The 17515-nt window shown below is 45.9% G+C and overlaps 3 protein-coding genes across 4 annotated transcripts; 2 read left to right on the top strand and 1 right to left on the bottom strand.

The window, feature by feature from the left end:
- The first annotated feature begins 1660 nt into the window (after window positions 1-1660).
- Window positions 1661-4702, top strand: LOC124666817 (F-box protein SKIP24-like). Of its 2 annotated transcripts, none has more exons than XM_047204145.1 (4): window positions 1661-1914; window positions 1994-2167; window positions 4323-4485; window positions 4571-4702. In XM_047204145.1, the coding sequence occupies exons 1-4, from the start codon at window positions 1661-1663 to the stop codon at window positions 4700-4702; spliced, it is 723 nt and encodes a 240-aa protein (XP_047060101.1). The 2 variants fall into 2 exon arrangements, with proteins under 2 accessions (XP_047060101.1, XP_047060102.1); XM_047204146.1 differs by having other exon boundaries at window positions 4323-4450; window positions 4571-4619.
- A 1716-nt stretch (window positions 4703-6418) lies between these two features.
- On the top strand, window positions 6419-8858 carry LOC124661002 (dentin sialophosphoprotein-like). The gene is made up of 3 exons (XM_047198861.1): window positions 6419-6724; window positions 7170-7606; window positions 8130-8858. Exons 2-3 carry the CDS (start codon window positions 7205-7207, stop codon window positions 8772-8774), a joined length of 1047 nt encoding a protein of 348 aa, XP_047054817.1. The 5' UTR covers window positions 6419-6724; window positions 7170-7204; the 3' UTR covers window positions 8775-8858.
- A 1496-nt stretch (window positions 8859-10354) lies between these two features.
- On the bottom strand, window positions 10355-12552 carry LOC124668619 (pentatricopeptide repeat-containing protein At2g02980, chloroplastic-like). Its single transcript, XM_047205730.1, has 2 exons — window positions 11599-12552; window positions 10355-11248 (listed from the first exon to the last, which is right to left on the bottom strand). Exons 1-2 carry the CDS (start codon window positions 12550-12552, stop codon window positions 10421-10423), a joined length of 1782 nt encoding a protein of 593 aa, XP_047061686.1. The 3' UTR covers window positions 10355-10420.
- Window positions 12553-17515: the final 4963 nt, after the last annotated feature.

The following is a 17515-nucleotide window of genomic DNA, read 5'->3' as shown; positions in this document are numbered from 1 at the left end:
GACATTGTAAATCACATTATTCAGAATTATTTGGTAATCCTCCGTCAGCCTGGCAGTACAAAGGACACCACCATCTAGTCAGAAAAACAATAAGCATCTGCCTAAAATCCATTCCATGGGACTTGGCACGACAAAGAATCGGGTTTCAGTAATCATATCTCTGCATACATAGGCTACTGGCTGGAATCAGTAATCGGGTTTCAGAAATTGCTTAGCTAAAACATGTACAGGTACTAAAACAATAGCAATAGCAATTAAAGGCTGACAACAAGAATACAAGAGCTAGATTGCATGGTTTCACATCAAGTACATGCAGTAAATACGATTCATACCAAAAACAGGAGTTCTCACAACTTCCCAAGATGGAGGTGGTTGATCCAATCCAACTATAGGCCAAGGTGCAGGTATCTATAAAAAAAAAAAAGCTACTTAATCAACATGTTTGCTACAGGGGTATGCACAATGCAGCAGATAATTCAACTAGAGAATGTTTTTGGGTGAGATGGCCAATGTCCTAGTTACTATACTATAACGCACTGCAGGCTGAAGTTCAGTTAAATCACACACAATATAGAATTGACATCATGTATGTAAATTTAGGGATGTCAGGAAATTATAAATAATCAAGAAACCTTAGTTATGTAGAGAACTGGTGCAGTAATTAACCGGACATACTTTCATGGCACGATGGTGACGGCCATCGTCATTTTCGCTCGTGCAATCCTACTACTATCGTGCATTACTCGAGTTAATCATTGGTACCAAATCCATCTTCCAATGTCATTTTGTCCCCTGAATCTGAAAACCGCCAATGTCCAGCTAATTTCAGCGAGAGATCAACAACAAACAAAACAGGTTTGTATATCACTTTAGTTCGGTAATAATCTACAAAGCGAAAATAAAAGCCTACAGCAGGAATTAGTACCCATCACGATTTGATTATCGGCTGCAGCTGACAGCAGTAACAATCCTCTTTTCCCATACACAAACGAACCCAGCGGCAGAGGAAACTCGCTGCTATCGTTCCCTTTTCTTTCTTTCCGTTCATCGCCTCCCCCACGTCCCGTCCACCCACCCCGCGGCCCGGAAACCCTAGCCAGCCACAAATACTCATGGCGGAGTTCACCATCCAGGTCCATCGAACGGCGGAGCTCATCTTGTCGGAGCCGCAAGCTCCCGGAGCTCCGTCGCGGACGAAGGCAAAAACCAAGAAACCCTAGCTAGGGAGGAGGGGGAAAGGGGAGGAGGTGCGAGGACTCACCGGGGACCAGTCGCCGGAGGAGGATCTCGTCGGCGCCGTCTTGATCTGCTAGTTCTTTCCCCGCCGCCGCCGCCGCCGTTGCCTTTCCCCGCCGCCTGTCGCCGCCGTTGCGTCGCCTCCGTGGCTCGTTCCCCTTTTCACGACCGAATACACGGGGTCGACCTCGTGGCTGAGAAAACCCGAGTGTGCAGCCCAGAGAAGTAAACGGCCCATCCGGTAACTTTCGGGATTCGGTCGTGGGCAGGTATTTTACCCTCCCAAACCCAAAAATACCAGACAAGTAAACAAGGCCTCAGTCATTCAGTCGGCGGACGCGCCTTCCTGATTTCTCTAGCCCGCCGAGGTAGGCGTCGAGCCGCGATAGCCATCTGCGTTGTTGCCGTCCGCTGTCAGCTGAACATGGCGGCGTCCGATCTCCCCGACGAGCTGTGGGCGCGCATCCTGGAGCTCGGCGCCGCCTCCGCCGCGCTGGGGTTCCGCGACCTCTGCTGCCTCGCCATCGCCTCCCGCCGCCTTCGCCGCCTCTCCCTCCACCCCTCGCTCTGGTCGAGCCTCCTCTCCCGCGACTTCCCCTCCCAATCCCAATCCCAATCCCAGCCCTCCTCCTCTTCGCAGCAGCTGCAGCTCGACCCCAAATCCCTCTACAAAACCAAGTAATTCCCCATCACTGCCTTTTTCTTCAGCCTATTCCGCCGTCTGGGCGCGTGACTTATGCTCCGCTGCTGTCTGCAGGTTCGAGAGGCACAAGCTGCGGATGGCCGAGGCGAGGCGGCGGGCAGTGTACGAAGCGGAGGGGCGGCTGCTGGCGTGCCGGAAGCGGCTGACGGAGCTGGAGGGGAGTATCCGCGCGGAGGGGGATAGGATGAAGGCCGCCGCGCAGGAGCTGGACAACCTCGAGAGGGTCAGGTCGGTTGTGATTATTTCCTCAGCCTGTGTTTTTCTCTCCATGAGTAGAATGCGTTCTTGATGCTATCGATCTGATGTGGTGTAGTGAGTATAAACCGCAATTTACCAGACTAGCTAATGCAGTGAGTAGATTCTGCTCAAAAAGATGCAGCGAGTACAAAGAGCCTTGGGATTTTGGGACGATTGAAGTAGCAATTATTAAGTATCCCCGATAGATCAATTAGAATTAGTACTGAATTGTCGTAGCTGCACTATGGGGGCAAAAGTTATTGCTCAAGACTATTGAGTTGCTCCTGCTACCCTTTCACAACTGTACAGGGAAACTCTGGTTATAATCTCAGTGATCTCCTGCTGTTGCCTGTCGGTCCTATAAGCTAACTTAAGACCTCCTTTAGCAAAACAGTCTCTTGCACGCCTTTCCAGCAGTTGACTTGCTGCACTGTTATTTAGCTGGTAAAATGTTTGTCATAAGTCAGAACAATTGTTTCCATGGTTATTGGTACTGCTTATCTTTGCAATAGCTGGTCCGAGGTTATTCTCTTGGCTGACACATTCAACACACATAGCTGCTCTGCTGTGTTTTAAGCTGAAACAGGATAACCCTGATTATCTCGTATTTATGCTCTGCTATTGGAACTTGGAACGGTCCATTAAATTTAGAAACACCTCCATTATTATTTTATCGTATCAGGGTAAAATGCCCACGTTTACTCTCTATCAATGGAATCATTCAAACACCACACGAAGCAATTGTACCTCATTCAGAAACGTTAAGATCTGCTGTGACTCTGCATGAACATGAAAGCAAAGAACGGCTTCTGACTGCAGAAGTAAAGGATACATATTGTGAATAGTGGATAGAACTTGAAAAAACATGTAGTTATTCAGTCCAATACAATCATTTCTGTCAAGTAGGATGCAGTCCAGACCCTTTTCACCAACTCTTGCATGCATTCAGCTCCTTGCTAAAGATGTTGTTTCAGTGGCTCTAACTGCAGTCCTTGTATGATAAAGGACACAAATACAGACCTTGTGCTCAACTCATAGGAATTTAGGATCATGGACAATGCTTATGCATGCAACAGGGCTTCATTTTAACCATCATTCCATCATTAGCTTAAATTGCTGGGGTAAACCAGGGTTCTTCTATTGGTCAATGGACAATTAAGTTATATAATACACTTTCTGCTCCCCTTATCCTTACGTAAACAATTAATATCTCCAATGTTCATCAGACAGAAAAAACTGAAAATTTAGACCTTGGTATAAGAGTACAATCAGTTGCTTGATTTTATCTTATTCTTGTATGTTTGGGAAATTCCTCCTCATCGGTATTATGCGAAGAGGAAGAGGCTGAAGTAAGACTATTCTTTCATCTGAATGTGCTGGGCCTTTTGAGCTAAAATAAGAGAACTCAAGTTCTCTCATATGAATGTGCTGATATTGGAACCTGACACGGTGCATTAAATTTAGAAATACCTTCATTACTATTTTGTTGTATCAGGGTAAAAGGCTCCTGTTTACATCTTGTCAAGGGAATAATTCAAACAGTGCACAAAGGAATTGTACCTCATTTGCCAACATTCAGGTCTGCTGTAACTGCAGAAATGAAGAATACATATTATACATAGTGGATAGAACATCAAGAATCATGTTTTTTTTTAGCCTAGTGCAATCATTTCTGCCAAAGTAGGTTGCTATCCAGATCTCTTCACCCATAATTGCGTGCATTCAGCTCTTTTTTAAGATGTTGCTTAGTGCTTTTCACTGCAGTCCTTTTCTGCAGTCCTTGTCTGGTAAAGGACACAAATACACACTGTGTGAAGTACCTCGTGAGGAATTTAGCATCATGGACAATGTTTTTGTTGCAGTTGGGCTTGTTTTAAGCATCGATGGCAAAATGTTGGGATAGAGTTAAAACAGGTTTCTTCTATGGGTCAATGAAAAATTAAGTTATATTAAGTAGTCCATTATCTGCTCTCCTTATAAAAACAAATATTATCTCCAATGGTTCTCAGCCAGGGAAGGTAAAACTTTAGACTTCAACACAAGACTACATCACGTCCTTGATTTTTGCTTATTCTCATACGTCTGTGCATCTCTCCTAGTCACATATGCTGATTGCCTAATTCATTGTTGTCTGAAATGTCAACAGGAGAGCTTCTGTGGCATTAAACGTGTGGCAACCACAAGTAGTTCGTGGGCGCCAGAAACAGTTGGTTCAGCAATGCACTGTTCCTGTTGATTCTCGTCTTAGTGATCTACGCATGGAGCTGAAAGTTTGTAAGCAACAAATAGCAACTTACAAGAACGTTTACGTATGTGATCTTCGATTTCAGCAAATTTGCGAAAGACTTGACATGTCTAGCCTTACTATACTTGTGCTTTTTGATCTATTATCAGAACAAGGAGAAGCTGAAGCTGAACGAGTTTGAGGAAGCACTGAGACGAGCGAAATATCATCCGCTGCAGAATAGTAGTCATACAAGCTCAACTGTCAATGAACCTCAAGCGAAGAGGAAGAGGCTGAAGTAAGACTATTTTTTGCCATCGAATCTACCTTTGCTTCAAGTTACTAGAATTTGGGCCAACAAAGTCATATTCATTTGCAACATGGTTTACTTTGACGATAAAAGAGCATGGTGTCCGATGTGCACACTCGTAGTTCTTTTTGATATGCACGCGTACTGGACTACTGGCGTACACTCATAGAGTCAATAGTTCTTTTTGAAATGACGCGCACACTCATAGTTCTTTCCGTAGTCGAAGTGGATAGCTAGCAACGAAGTATGCGTGCCACCTTTTTCTGGGAATTTAACAACGCTAGCTTCATTTACTCTATTTTGTGCAGATAAAGGCATCTCGTGGCGGTTGGAAACGAATCAACTCAGACGGTTCTGTTTCCCATGCTTCCTGCAGTGGAGGAGGTTGCTCAAGAACCCAGAGCCCTACTGCAATATGCTTATATGCATCTCAGTGGAAATATGCTGATGTACACTGCATATTCGCCGACGGGTTCGCTTTCAACTTTTTCATTGCGCCATGGCATGTGTGCTGTGTGCACATGGCGTACGTGGCATTGTTCCTTTCCGAGCAAAATGGTTGAAGCTCGCCTCAGCTGAGCTTTCCAAGTGGCCGAAAGAATCCCATCCTCCGCCGCCCAGCTGCCAGCGACCCCATGGCACAAGGGCGCCAACCATTTTTCAGAGCAGATTAGTCTGGCCCTGGTGCCTGCCCTCCACGAAACCGTGGGCGGTCAACCATTTTCAGAGCTGATCAGAGAAGGTGGACATATCTTAACCGGTTGTTTGGGTTGAGTTGACCTCTGTTTTGTAGAGATGTACTGCACTGTGTGAAATTATCTGTTGAATTGTTGCCTCCCTGTTTCGAGTTTGGATATGCATGCTGATATATGTGCAACTCGTTTATCTGTACGCCACTGCTAGTACTAACATTTCATCAGCATTTATTTATAATTGTGCTCATATTGTTCTTTTCAACTTGGGCGGCCATGTCATACTCTGACGCGATAGTTGCTGCTATGGATGGCCGCTAATCTACGGCAGTTCCGCTTACAGTTCCCAACCTATGTTTAGCATACCCATCGATATTCAGCCAGCACACGTTGGACATGACTCCCCCAAAAACGGGAGAGGGGAAAAAATCCTCGAAAAATCTCAGTCAAAAAAAGATGGCACTGCAGATCACGCCCGCTATTCATCGCGATCTTTGCCTGGTCCAAATCGAGAATCCATACGAAAACCGTTTCCCCCTTCCCCGGGCTGTGTATCCTACGTGGCGCGCCTTCCGTGCCGCATCTTCCCGCCCGCCGCGCTGTTGACCCGTCCACCTCCCACTGACGCGCGGGGCCCGCCCAGCCTGTCACCCACCATCCTCGTCCGTATCCGGGCCCCACTCGTCAGGCAACCCAAATATAAGAGGCGCCCGATCCGCCCCCGGCCTCTCGCCGTTCCACTAGCCAATCCGCGCACCTCGCCTCGATCCGATCCCCAAATCGCCTCGCCGTGCTCGCCGCCGTCCGCCGTCCGCCGTCGTCCTCGTCTTCTCCGACGACCCAAGCGCAGGGCGTGACCGCCCTGCCCTGACCCCCGCCGCCCCCCTCCGCCCGCAGCCGGTCGCCGGGAACCCGACACGTTGGATCCCGACGGGACACCCCCAGCGCGTTGAGGCGCCCACCGCGAGGATATACGATGTCTGCGGCGCGAGCCGCGTGCCCCTGCTGCTGCTGCGTCCTCCGCGCCGTCGCCTCCGCCTTCCCCTCCTCGCACCGCCTCCAGCTCTCGTCCTCGCACCGGTTTAGTAGTAGTAGTATCGGCAATCCTGCTAGTAGTAGTAGTGGTTCTAATTGCCTCTGACGTTTGCCTCCCCCTCGTCGCCCACGACCTTCGGTTCGATCTCGCCCCCGCGCTCGTCCTGAGGCTTGTCCGGTTGTGAGGGTCTGTTGCTTGGTCTCGGGATTTCGTGTCTCCGCAAGTTTGGTTCCTGGGTTTGACCCGTGTGTTGGAGCCTCTGATTGCTGCTTCTCCGAAGAAAAAGGTATGCCCCAGCTCCATTTTTTGAAATTGAACATAGGCCAGTTTATTGTTTCTGCTCGAACAGAAATTCCTTGGAAATGTTCAGATATAGGCCATGGAATTATTATCCTTTCGAATATCTGGTACCGTATACAGTTATACTCTCTATTTACACCATGGCGAACATTGTAGTCCACGCTGAAGAGGCTTTTAACATTTTTTTTGCTATAAATTGCTTGATAATACAATACTAACAGATAAGTTTGTAGCCTACGTATTTTGCCAGAAATATTGCCTCGGATTAAATTTACTTCCAACATGAAGAATATATTTGCATGAACATAGATGATCACCTATTTCTATTTATGGTCTTCAAACTTTGTCCAGTAATCTAGTGCGTGGTCCTTATGCAGCCCTTGACTTGTTCTGAGGTCTGCTTCTAATTTAAGCTTTGTCCTGCTATGCAGGGAGTTCTCTTCTGACCTTGGGGTTACGGTTGTGGATGGGCGGACCTTTGGTAGGCTTCAGTGCCGAAGGTGTGAGCAGCAGCTCATGTCTCTGCCCCAGCACCTGTGAAAAGGCAGGTTTTCAGCACAGCTCTTGTGCTCGCCTTGGAGATGAAAATGTCGAAGCTATAATAGCATGTGCCCAAGATGGTTTGGTTGTCGAGGAAATTGGTCTGGCCCTTGCTGAAGTGACGCAGGTCTGTGATGTGAATGTTGGTGAAGGGTCAGATCTGAGTGAAGACTCTGATGAAAATGAGGATTCACTTTCTCTTGAATCGGATTCAGCTGATGACTTGGCAGATGTTGACACTGAACTGGTCACATCGTCAGCCTCCCTTGCTGGCAATGCATCTGAATCTTCAATTGGAAAATCAGAGGATGGAGATTCTGTATCAAAGGTAAGTATGGACTCTTCCTTGTTAGGCTTATCTTGCTATTCAAAGTGTTTGTTCTTGTTCTATTTATACCGAATGAATCATAGGGCAATAATCCTTTAGTTCTTAAGGATTAAAAGATGGTTCTGTAAGCATTACACGTTCATTTTTTACTAACGACTCTTGATTCTCATAACATATTATAACTTGTTTAGAATTCCAGATAGTTAAATGTGATTCTGCGCTTGTGATATTCCACTCCTTCTCTGTAGGAGGAGGTTTCACCGCTTGTCTCTGTTTGGATAAATATGTTGTGTTGATGCCTCTATGCCAGTTATCATATAATGTTGCATATTTGTCTGAATATATATATATATCATTTTTTTGTTCATTTAAATGGCTGGATTATGTTTATCTGAATTGTATGTGAAATAAGCATGATGTCCTAGGGCTGTTCTTCTCCAATTATTGTATTGCTTCCGTGGAATGTTTTATTTTGTACATGGATTGACCATACCCTGATATGTAACATCCATTGTATATGCAGGTGACCCCATTGCTGGTTTCTGCAATGAAAGGAAGCCGAGCGAAGCGGGGTATTGTCACAAACTTGAGTGTTTCATGGGCTCCTGATGTATATGATCCTCCTGTTACTTCTGACTCACACACCGTGAGGCCACACCATAGAAGTTCGAGGAAGAGCAACTACAAGTACAAGCCTCCAAAGGGCAGCAGCAGCAGCCGCAGTAGCAGTGGAAGCAAAAAGGACAAGAAGCATTCTCACCACAGTAGCAGCAGCAAAAGAGATAAGAAATCATCTTACCGCAGTACCAGCGGCGGCAGTAGCAGAACTGATACTAGTGATCCTCAACATCTAAAGGCATACGACAATAGCATTAGCAGCAGAACTGACACAAGTGATCCTCAACATCGTCAGGCACATCTCAGCAGTATCAACAGCATTGAGAATACAGTTCCTGAGTATCATAAATTATCTCTATGGCTGCCACCAGATAGTGTCAAAAAGGAAGAGGCCGTATCTCCGGCACCTGTACTGAAGAGCATTGAACCAATCAAGCGTAGCGCGAGCAGCTGCAAGGAGGCGCCCTTGAGCATGCTATCGCGTCAATTTGTGGCTGCGAAGTACAAGGGGATGTTTTCATTTTGGGGTCAGAACCAACTAGCTTCTTAAGTATATGCGAGACCTCGTGGGTGCTACTCATAGGCTGCTTCCTGGTATCGGGCTACCAACAAAGCCTTACTTTGCTTATGTTTCAGTATCAGTATGTGAACTTCTGAGTTGGTATCTCATTCTTTGTTGAACGGTTTGCTCCACATTCGTTTCAGCAACAGTGATCGTTGTTATAAAAATTGTCAGTTGAAGTATGTACGCCCTTGTGTTTATTTTGTGTAATCAGCACGATGTCTATTTTGCTGTCTCTTTGAGTTTTATATTGAAGCTGAATTTGTTTGGCTTCCTTACAAATCATTAAGTTTTATACTGAAGCTGAATTTATATTCTTTTTTTTTCTGTTAGCCTTCGTTTGGCTAGCTGTTGTAAGTTTTCGATGAGATGATTAGTACTCTGTCTACCATTAAGGTGTAATGGCGATGAGATGAGATGTTCTCATTCCAAGAAATTGAAAAAAAATGGGTAAAAGACGAGTGTAAGATTTGTCTAAATTGCATTTGTAGATGCATCTAAATTAAGGTGTATGATGTAACCAGTACAGTAACCGATTAATAGGCTCGTGGTGATGTAACCAGTTTCCCAGTTCACATCGAATCACACATTTCAGCACTGCAAAGTTGACTTGAGCCTCCAAAGCCTAGCAACACCATTTTTAGTTTTTTACTTCTGGGACCGGCACGAGCAGCCACCGACCAGGTCATGTTCACCAGCTACCTTGCCTGACAAACGCGACATGTTCTAGCGTCCCAGCCCTCCTGCTCTTCCACTGTGGTCTGAAACTCTTGGACCTTATGCCTGCTGGTAGCACCATGCGGGAAATGGAGGGGTTTAGTACTGAGTAATGAAATGTTGGTCCCCATCGAGTAGCCACCTTGTCATGGAGAAATAAACATTAATCAAACATTTGAATTCTAATGCATCCGATGGTAGTTTTAGAACTGATCAACATGTATAGGTCGTGTTATCAATGGCACAATTAATCATTATTTTGTTTAAGCATGTATCAAAAAACAAACATTGAGAAAGCATGGACAGAGACCTTTCACAGAGACATATGAACAAGCCATAACAGCAATGTAGTCGCCTTCTCTTCTAGGTTATGTTAGTTTGGTAGAAAATCAGTTGTCACCTATTTAGATAAGAACGACAGTACTTAACCGTCAAAATAAGGTAAAAAGAGTACCTCGATGATGTAAAATATAGTTCCATTGAATTGTGTTACAAACGATGCAACTAATATTTGATAACACATGGACAGAGACTGATAACAGACATTTAAACAAGTCATGACAGCAACATAGTCGTCTTCTCTTTTAGGTTATGTTAGGTTGATAGAACATACCTCCATCACTAATTTATATATGAACAACATGACCTAAACATCAAATTACGGTAAAAAAAAGTACCTCGATGATGTAAAATATACTTCAATAACTTTCAGTGGTGGTATCAGAATAGGAAGCTCCAATATCTGCACCTGGAGTTAATTAATCTAGGTGTGAGAACATGCACATACATCGTTTGCACAATGTGGTTTTTTCCGGTATTTCCATCTTATCCCTTCTGAAACAACCTTCTTCTTAAGGCATCACATCTGGCACGCTTTGAATAATCATTTAATATACGTTATTCAGTCGGTTAAGCAATCACCAGAAGTCCTTGCAAGAACAATGTCCTCCAATAAATCTATGGAAACGAACACGGTCCCTGACAATGATCTCTCGGTCATATGATTTGCTTATTATTTTTGTCACTTCATGGCAATCAGGACAGAACCGCAAATTCTTTACTACCCGAATGACATGTGGTGCTTTTGTCTTCAACAACCCATACGCAATGGCTAACCTTTCACTGTGCTCACAAAGTGCAACTTCTTTTTCCTCTTCATCAACATCATGTAGAACGGCTGCAGTCCAAGGCTTGTGTCCAGCACGTAGCACCCGGTCAGCTATTTCCCTCAGCACCAGCCTTATCTCCTTGATTTCAGGGTGTGAACCATCGCTCACCACAAACTTGTGCATGTAGCCATTTATTTCAATCGAACTACAGCCAGCAACAACAGTAACTTTGTTAGCCTTCATCATTTTTCTCATATACCTCACTCTATCCCACTGGGAGTTCGACGCAAACAGATTGGAGAGGAGCACATAGTTCTCTGAATTTTGAGGTTCCAACTCTAAGAGCCTCTTAGAAGCCGATTCTACTATATCAACTCTGTTTGAGTTTTTACTCGCCACAAGAAGATTCCTCCAAATTACTGAATTTGGTGATATGGGCATGTCTGTAACGAATGAGTAAGCTTCATCCAAAAAGCCAGACCGACAGAGAAGGTCAACCATGCAACCGTAGTTCTCCATTGAAGCTTTAATGCCCATTTCTTGCATAGTAGACCAGTATCGCCGGCCATCATCCACTAACCCATTGTGAGCACAGGCGGACAAAACACCTATAAATGTGACATTGTTGGGTCTCACCTGAAATATAAACACGAGAATTTAGGTGAGAGCTATTAGAATGGATACAAACTCAGAGTCCCTTTGTAAAGACTGCATGCTATGACAATTTATAGCAAATTTGAGTACGTGAGCTGATACACATTGGACGATGTAGGTAGAGATCATCCGTGTAGTGCATGAAATCAGTTAAGCACATTTGGTATTTATGAGCCATGAGAAAATTTTATGGTATAATAGCACACAATCAGATGCTGAACAAAGATAATCAGCATTACATTTTACCACACGAGCTAATGTATATGATCATGTTATCAACAAAAGTTAACCAAGCAAATATAACTGTAAACAAATCAGTGCAACGTTTTTACCTTAAGCTGTAGCATTCTTGAGAAAAGCCCCAAGGCATCCTCTGCAAGCCCATGCATGGCCAGCCCAACTATCATCGCGCTCCATGCCTTGGTATCCCTCTCCACCATCGCGTCAAATACCGACCTTGCCCGCTCTATCAGACCGCACTTTGCATACATATCGATCAACGCTGTGCTCAGCTCAAGATCGACCTCGATCCCTTTCCTATCGATAAAGGCGTGCACCCACCTCCCCAAATCAAGAGCCCCTGCCTTGGCGCATGCAGAGATGACACTGACCATCGTGACCTCATCCGGGTTCACCCCAGCAGCCTGCATTTCACGGAAGAGATCCAATGCTTCGTTCACCATCCCCACTCTCGAGTACCCACCGATCATGGAGCTCCACGCGACCAAATTCTTGTCCTCGGCCATGCGATCGAACACGTCCCTGGCGAGCGCAACCTCCTCGCACCTGCCATAGAGGTTAAGCAGCCCGGTCTGCACGTACAGGCTCGGTTCCAGACCCTGGCGGTAGGCCTGCGAGTGGAGCTGCTGGCCCTCTCCGAGAGCCAGAACCGTGGCGCACGCCTTGATAGCGAACGCAAGCGTGAAGCTGTTGGGTGGTGGGGCGCCCGCCCGCAGCATGCGGCGGTAGAGCAGGAAGGCGTCCGCGGTGGTGTTGCTGGTGCCGGAGAGCGCGCGGATGAGTGAGTTGTAGCAGAAGGTGGTCGGTTCGGGGATTTGGTCGAACAGGCTGCGCGCGTAGGAGGTGGCGGTGGAGGCGGCGCAGGAGGCGAGGAGCTTGGAGAGCGCGAAGGCGTAGGTGAGGCGCGGGAGCCTGAGCCTGAGTAGCCGCGCGTGGGCGCCGCGGAGAGCTCGGTGGCCGGAGCATTGGCGGACCAGCGAGACGACGTGGGCTTCTAGGAGGTGGCGCGGGAGGGTGGCTGCCTCTTGCGGTCCGAGATGTTGCATCCGGGGAGAAAACAAGAAAGGTGAGGAAATTTTCCTTGAGCGGGGGCGCACAGCGTGGCTCCGTGGAGCACTGCCGGATTTAGGATTTGATCTGTGCGGGTGCCAAGGTGCCAAGGTTAAAACTCATCACAGTTCAAAGTTTAAAAACATCAAAAGTTTAGCTTGTTAAAATTCGAAGCACATTTACCCGCAATAAAAAATTCATAGCACATCAATTTGGCATTTCGTATCCACTTGGAGTTAGGCCACCTCAACAGGCCACCGCAATTCGGACACAAAATCGATTTGTTATCGTCCGTATACGGTGGCCCGCAGCCCGTTTGTGGTAGCGAGTGGTCCCAACAATTTTATACTGTAAAAAAATGAAAAAGAAAGGTAAGCATAGTTTACATAAATATAGGGCACAACTATGAATTCAGAAGTCCACAGTTTACACTAAAAGAGAAAAATATAAGATAATAGCTCGCAAGCTGGTAGTGAAAGGATCGTATGGACACCTAGTGCGGGTGAATAAATGCTAATCAAATTTTAATTCTTTTTCAGTTTAAGCTTGACATAAAAGATAAATTCTCTAGATATGCAACTATGTGAATTTATCTATTAAGATACAAACAAGCTACACAAAATACAAATAGTAAAGTGTAGTAAAGGATAGATGTAACCGAGGTGAAGCACGCGGTATGATTTCCGTAGTTCATTCCTTATTAGAGGAAGTACGTCTACGTTGGAGGGGTATGGTGCCACGAAGGCCTACCAATTTCACAAAAGCCTCATCCTATTCTCCGGTGAGCAACACCATGAAGGCCTAGCTCACGCTCGACTAAGCGGTTGCCTTCAAGGTCGCAACTGACACTTGTACATAAAGGTTGGGGCATGCATCCACAACTTAATCGGAGGCTCCCAAACAACCGACTCTGGAACTTTTACAACACAAAGTAAGGTCCGAGGGCGACTTCTCACAAAGCTAAGATTTCACAACATGATTCTTCAACAAACAAGTGGCCCTTTGGTGAAAGTGTAGACCTAAGGTTCCTCACTTGATTCCCAAGAGGTCAACAAGATTGAGTGACTAGGAAGGGAAATCTATGAGTTCTGCGCTTTGGAACAATAGAGGAGAGAGAGTGGAAGCCGCAACCTTCATTTGGAGAAGAAGTGTGTTATTTATACCCCCACAATAAATGTAGCCGTTGTGACCAACTGGGCCGGATTCTCCGGTGTGCAGACACCGGAGTCTCCGGTGCGACGTTCACTTAGCATATGATCTTCTCGAGATGCTCATCTTTAACTTGCCCTTCTCAACCTTGATTGACATCACCACTTGATATCATCCTCTCATCGGCTATATGAAATCTTGCTTTTGATGCATGCCTATGGAAAGATACATAACCCACATGACAACATAATAACATATATTATGGGTTATTTCAGGAAGCATAATTGACAAGGCTTACCATACAACGAGTTCACTTGATCCCACGTGGTACTTTTTTTATGCTTCACATGTTAACCAACTTGAATTCAATCTTCACTCTTTGTATTGGTCAAACATAATTATATATTCGCATGATCTATCACAATATCTTGAGGTAAATAAACAACTCTTCATTCATTACATGCTATAAATCTTGGTTAACCATAGTTCAACTCGTGAGTCTATTATGACACCGATTTAGATCTATATCTTGAATTTTTCTCTTGAAATCAAACTCTCTAGATCTTGATCCTCCATGGCTTAGCACATAAGTTAGAGCATGGCTTATTTGAGTTCCACACAAGAGCACCATCTTCATTTCTTCTTCTTATCATATTGAATTTATCTCTTTAAACCGATGAGCTCGATGCCAATATTTAACATATATTATATCTTCATCGCATCGACCCTTGAATCAAACACATGGTCTTCAAACATTATATGGATGGTTTCTTCATATAAAACTCAATAAAAATATTAGTTCATAGGAATTGTCATTAATTACCAAAACCACACATGGGGATCCATGCATTTTCACTAGTGCCTCCCTAGTATTTGATGCTTTGGTGGGACTTGAGAGATAAGGATTTAAGCACGTTGGTGTTCTTGCTTTGTATACTTGCATAGTGTTGAGCTTCTTCATTACGATTTGTTCCGAGTAAGAGACTTTGAGCTCTCCATTTACGATTTGCACGGGATCGAATTGGAAGTTACACGAAAAAAGCCCTAGCCTCCCGGGTAGCTTGAGGCGACTCCGGAGGCGCCGCCGCCACCAACACAGAGCGCCTTCCCACGCCGCCCCAGTTAGCTCGCCGTCGCCGGAGGATGCTGTCCATCGGCGGACGGCGGCGGTGAGGCGTGCTCCACATCCTTTTTTTTCTTAGCCCTAGAATGCTCTTCTTCGCCATGTACGTCCACGGATCTTGGCGGTGCATCTTCGCAGGATCGCTGCAGTTGCGGTCAGGAGGCCAGGATCCCGGCGTAGTCCGCGGCAAACCTCCCGCCAACTTCAAATCTTGCCATCCGGTGCGGATCTCGCCGTCCTCCGTTGGCTTTGTGATCCAGCCGCTGCTGGCCCTCGAAAGTGGCAGACGCCGGTCTACCGATTGAATCGGCCACGCCAGGGCAACTTGTACGCGTCTTGTGCATAGCTAGCAACCAACGCAGGACATGCTCTGCTGGATGCGTGGATCATCCACATGCACACGCGCAGGTGCTCTGATCCAGGAATGCGGAGAAGATCGGCCAGACTGCATATATTGGCCAAGCACATCTCGCCAAGCATGACATTGTATGATGTCTTGACGCCTGCGAGAATCTCCAGCCGTGCCGGAGTGATGGCGTGTGCGGCAGACTGGGCCATACGCTCGATTGCGTGCTCGGTCTTCGCCACGGGACTTCTTGCTCTGCTTGGGCCAACATATGGCTGTTTGTGCGCAGCTGAAGAATTCGGCCTCTGCTTGTGCTTCGTGTCCACTCCGGCCTCGGGCGTGGTGTCACCCTCACAGATGGCTACTGGCCTTGGGGCGCAAAGATCCTCTTTCCTTTGGAGGTTGACGGTCCTTGGATTCCTTTCTCTCCGTTTTGAAGAACTGCTTGTCACTGATCATCATTGATCTTGGTTGGACTACTGAGTTCCGGAAGACTCCGCCGGTGAATTCCAAATGGACGACATGCCTGTAGTTTGCCGGTGCGGATGGTGTTTCGGTCGCGCGCAACCATGTTTTTTTTTCTGACCGATTGGTTTCAGAGGGGGCGTTGTGAAGCTCTGCGGTCGTTCCATAGTGAAATCAGACACGGAGAATGGTATGGAAGCCGGGAACTGGTGACTGGCAATCAAAGTTTGAGTTCTGGGGTGTAGAGATTCTGGCTTAGTGATTTGTGACTTGGAGCAGCTGAATTGGTAAGTGGGGGCGACAGCACAGGAGGAAGTCACTGTCTAAATCTACAGGGTGAAAACCCACGGTCTGGCCTTAATTGGTTGTGCCTGATAATGATCTTGTTGAAGGCATTGTTTTGTGAGCGCGGACTTTCTCCAGGGTGAAAATCTATGGTCTTTGATCAGGGCGATGACGGTGCTTGTGCACTGTTCCCTTCTTGGAGGCATCATTTTTTGGAGTTGATGGATTTCTGGTGCTGTTTTGGTGGTGTTTGGTCCGCTGTTACAAGTAACTGGTCACTATAGTTGGACTTTTCTTTTTTTTGTAACTTTTTTCTTTATGGATGTATGCATTAGTATTGCCATTAGGGCACTACATTCGTGCAGAGGCTGGGTGTAATTGGTATCTTCACGATATTAATATATTCCCTTTATCGAAAAAAATTTACGATTTGCACTCCATTGCAGGCCTTCGCGAGAGCTTTCCCTCCGGTGCCACTACACATGTCGTTGGCGCCCAAACCCGCTGGCACGGAGGACGACTCCTCAGACTTCTCGGACGATAGCGCAACCCTCGCCGTTGCGGAGCAGGATCACCACGACTTGTAGGTCGTTTGGCACCGGCTATCTTGCTAGCACCATCTCGGATAGCGCCAAGCTCCACCGTGATAAGGCCGAGCAGAAGAAGGCGGACCTCACCGAGGCGTGGCGGCACTCCATTGCACACGAAACCTATATAGCAGCTGCTTCGTCGTGGTCAACTACAATGATGATGATTGATGTCACCAGTGTTGGCGCCTCATCGTAGATGCCCCTGAGATATCCCGGGACTTCAAGGGTTAGGTTAGATCTAGAGAATGAACTAGCTAAGCAACTAGTTCCTAGCTTTGCATCCAGATTAATGTTTAATTGTGTCCTTTTGTATGAACTAGTAAAATCGTTGTAAAAATCTGGCGCCAAGGCCTTTTTTATTATGCAGTTCATTTATGCAGTATCTACGGTGGTAGAGCAAATCTGAAACTAGTTTCTTTCACGGCGAAAAAGCAGATCGATCGGACCAGACCTTCGTTCCATGTTTTTGTTTCATGGTCAATCAAGTCTGATACCAAGTTCAGCATATAGTGCTTTAGCTTTTCCAGTAAAATTGCTTCTTGAGCTCAAGTTTTTTAAAGTACTCTCTCTGATTCATAATAAGTATCCGGTTTTTAGTTCAAATCATTGCAATCACCATGTACTGATGTAAGCAAGAGACATTGTAAAAGGATCTTCAAGTTGAAATGATTTAAAGCCGTCTTATAATCTTTCTTATGTGCATCAAAATGGAGGAGATGTACAACAACCCAGTCTAAAATATGGCGGCAAAAATGTTGAAATAACATCAGTGTAAGCATTTGTATCTAACAGAAAACAAGCAACTTGCAAGGCCGCATAACAGCAGCTTCTAAAGCTCCTGCTTATCTCTCATGTTGAGAACTTCAGAGTGACAAACTGGCACGTCGGTTGTGAATCTTATTATCAAGTCATTTTGAAGAAGCAAGCCATTGGTATACCAAGATGCGACGGATAGATAGATGCACGCCCGCCCGTGCCGCTTGATCCGTTTGATCGATCAG

Source organism: Lolium rigidum, chromosome 6 (genome assembly GCF_022539505.1).
Source record: "Lolium rigidum isolate FL_2022 chromosome 6, APGP_CSIRO_Lrig_0.1, whole genome shotgun sequence".
Lineage (NCBI taxonomy): Eukaryota > Viridiplantae > Streptophyta > Magnoliopsida > Poales > Poaceae > Lolium > Lolium rigidum.
The sequence above is the reverse complement of the archived record's forward strand: the minus strand, read 5'-3'. Positions and strand labels throughout refer to the sequence as shown.

Excerpts from the sequence above, each read along its gene's own strand:
- LOC124661002 (XM_047198861.1), top strand. The coding sequence starts at position 7,205 with ATGGGCGGACCTTTGGTAGGCTTCAGTGCCGAAGGTGTGAGCAGCAGC. Across the intron at positions 7,607-8,129 it reads ATGGAGATTCTGTATCAAAG|GTGACCCCATTGCTGGTTTC; the intron begins GTAAGTATGGAC and ends TTGTATATGCAG.
- LOC124668619 (XM_047205730.1), bottom strand. The coding sequence starts at position 12,552 with ATGCAACATCTCGGACCGCAAGAGGCAGCCACCCTCCCGCGCCACCTC. Across the intron at positions 11,249-11,598 it reads CAAGAATGCTACAGCTTAAG|GTGAGACCCAACAATGTCAC; the intron begins GTAAAAACGTTG and ends TTTATATTTCAG.
- LOC124666817 (XM_047204145.1), top strand. The coding sequence starts at position 1,661 with ATGGCGGCGTCCGATCTCCCCGACGAGCTGTGGGCGCGCATCCTGGAG. Across the intron at positions 1,915-1,993 it reads AAATCCCTCTACAAAACCAA|GTTCGAGAGGCACAAGCTGC; the intron begins GTAATTCCCCAT and ends TGCTGTCTGCAG. Across the intron at positions 2,168-4,322 it reads GACAACCTCGAGAGGGTCAG|GAGAGCTTCTGTGGCATTAA; the intron begins GTCGGTTGTGAT and ends AAATGTCAACAG.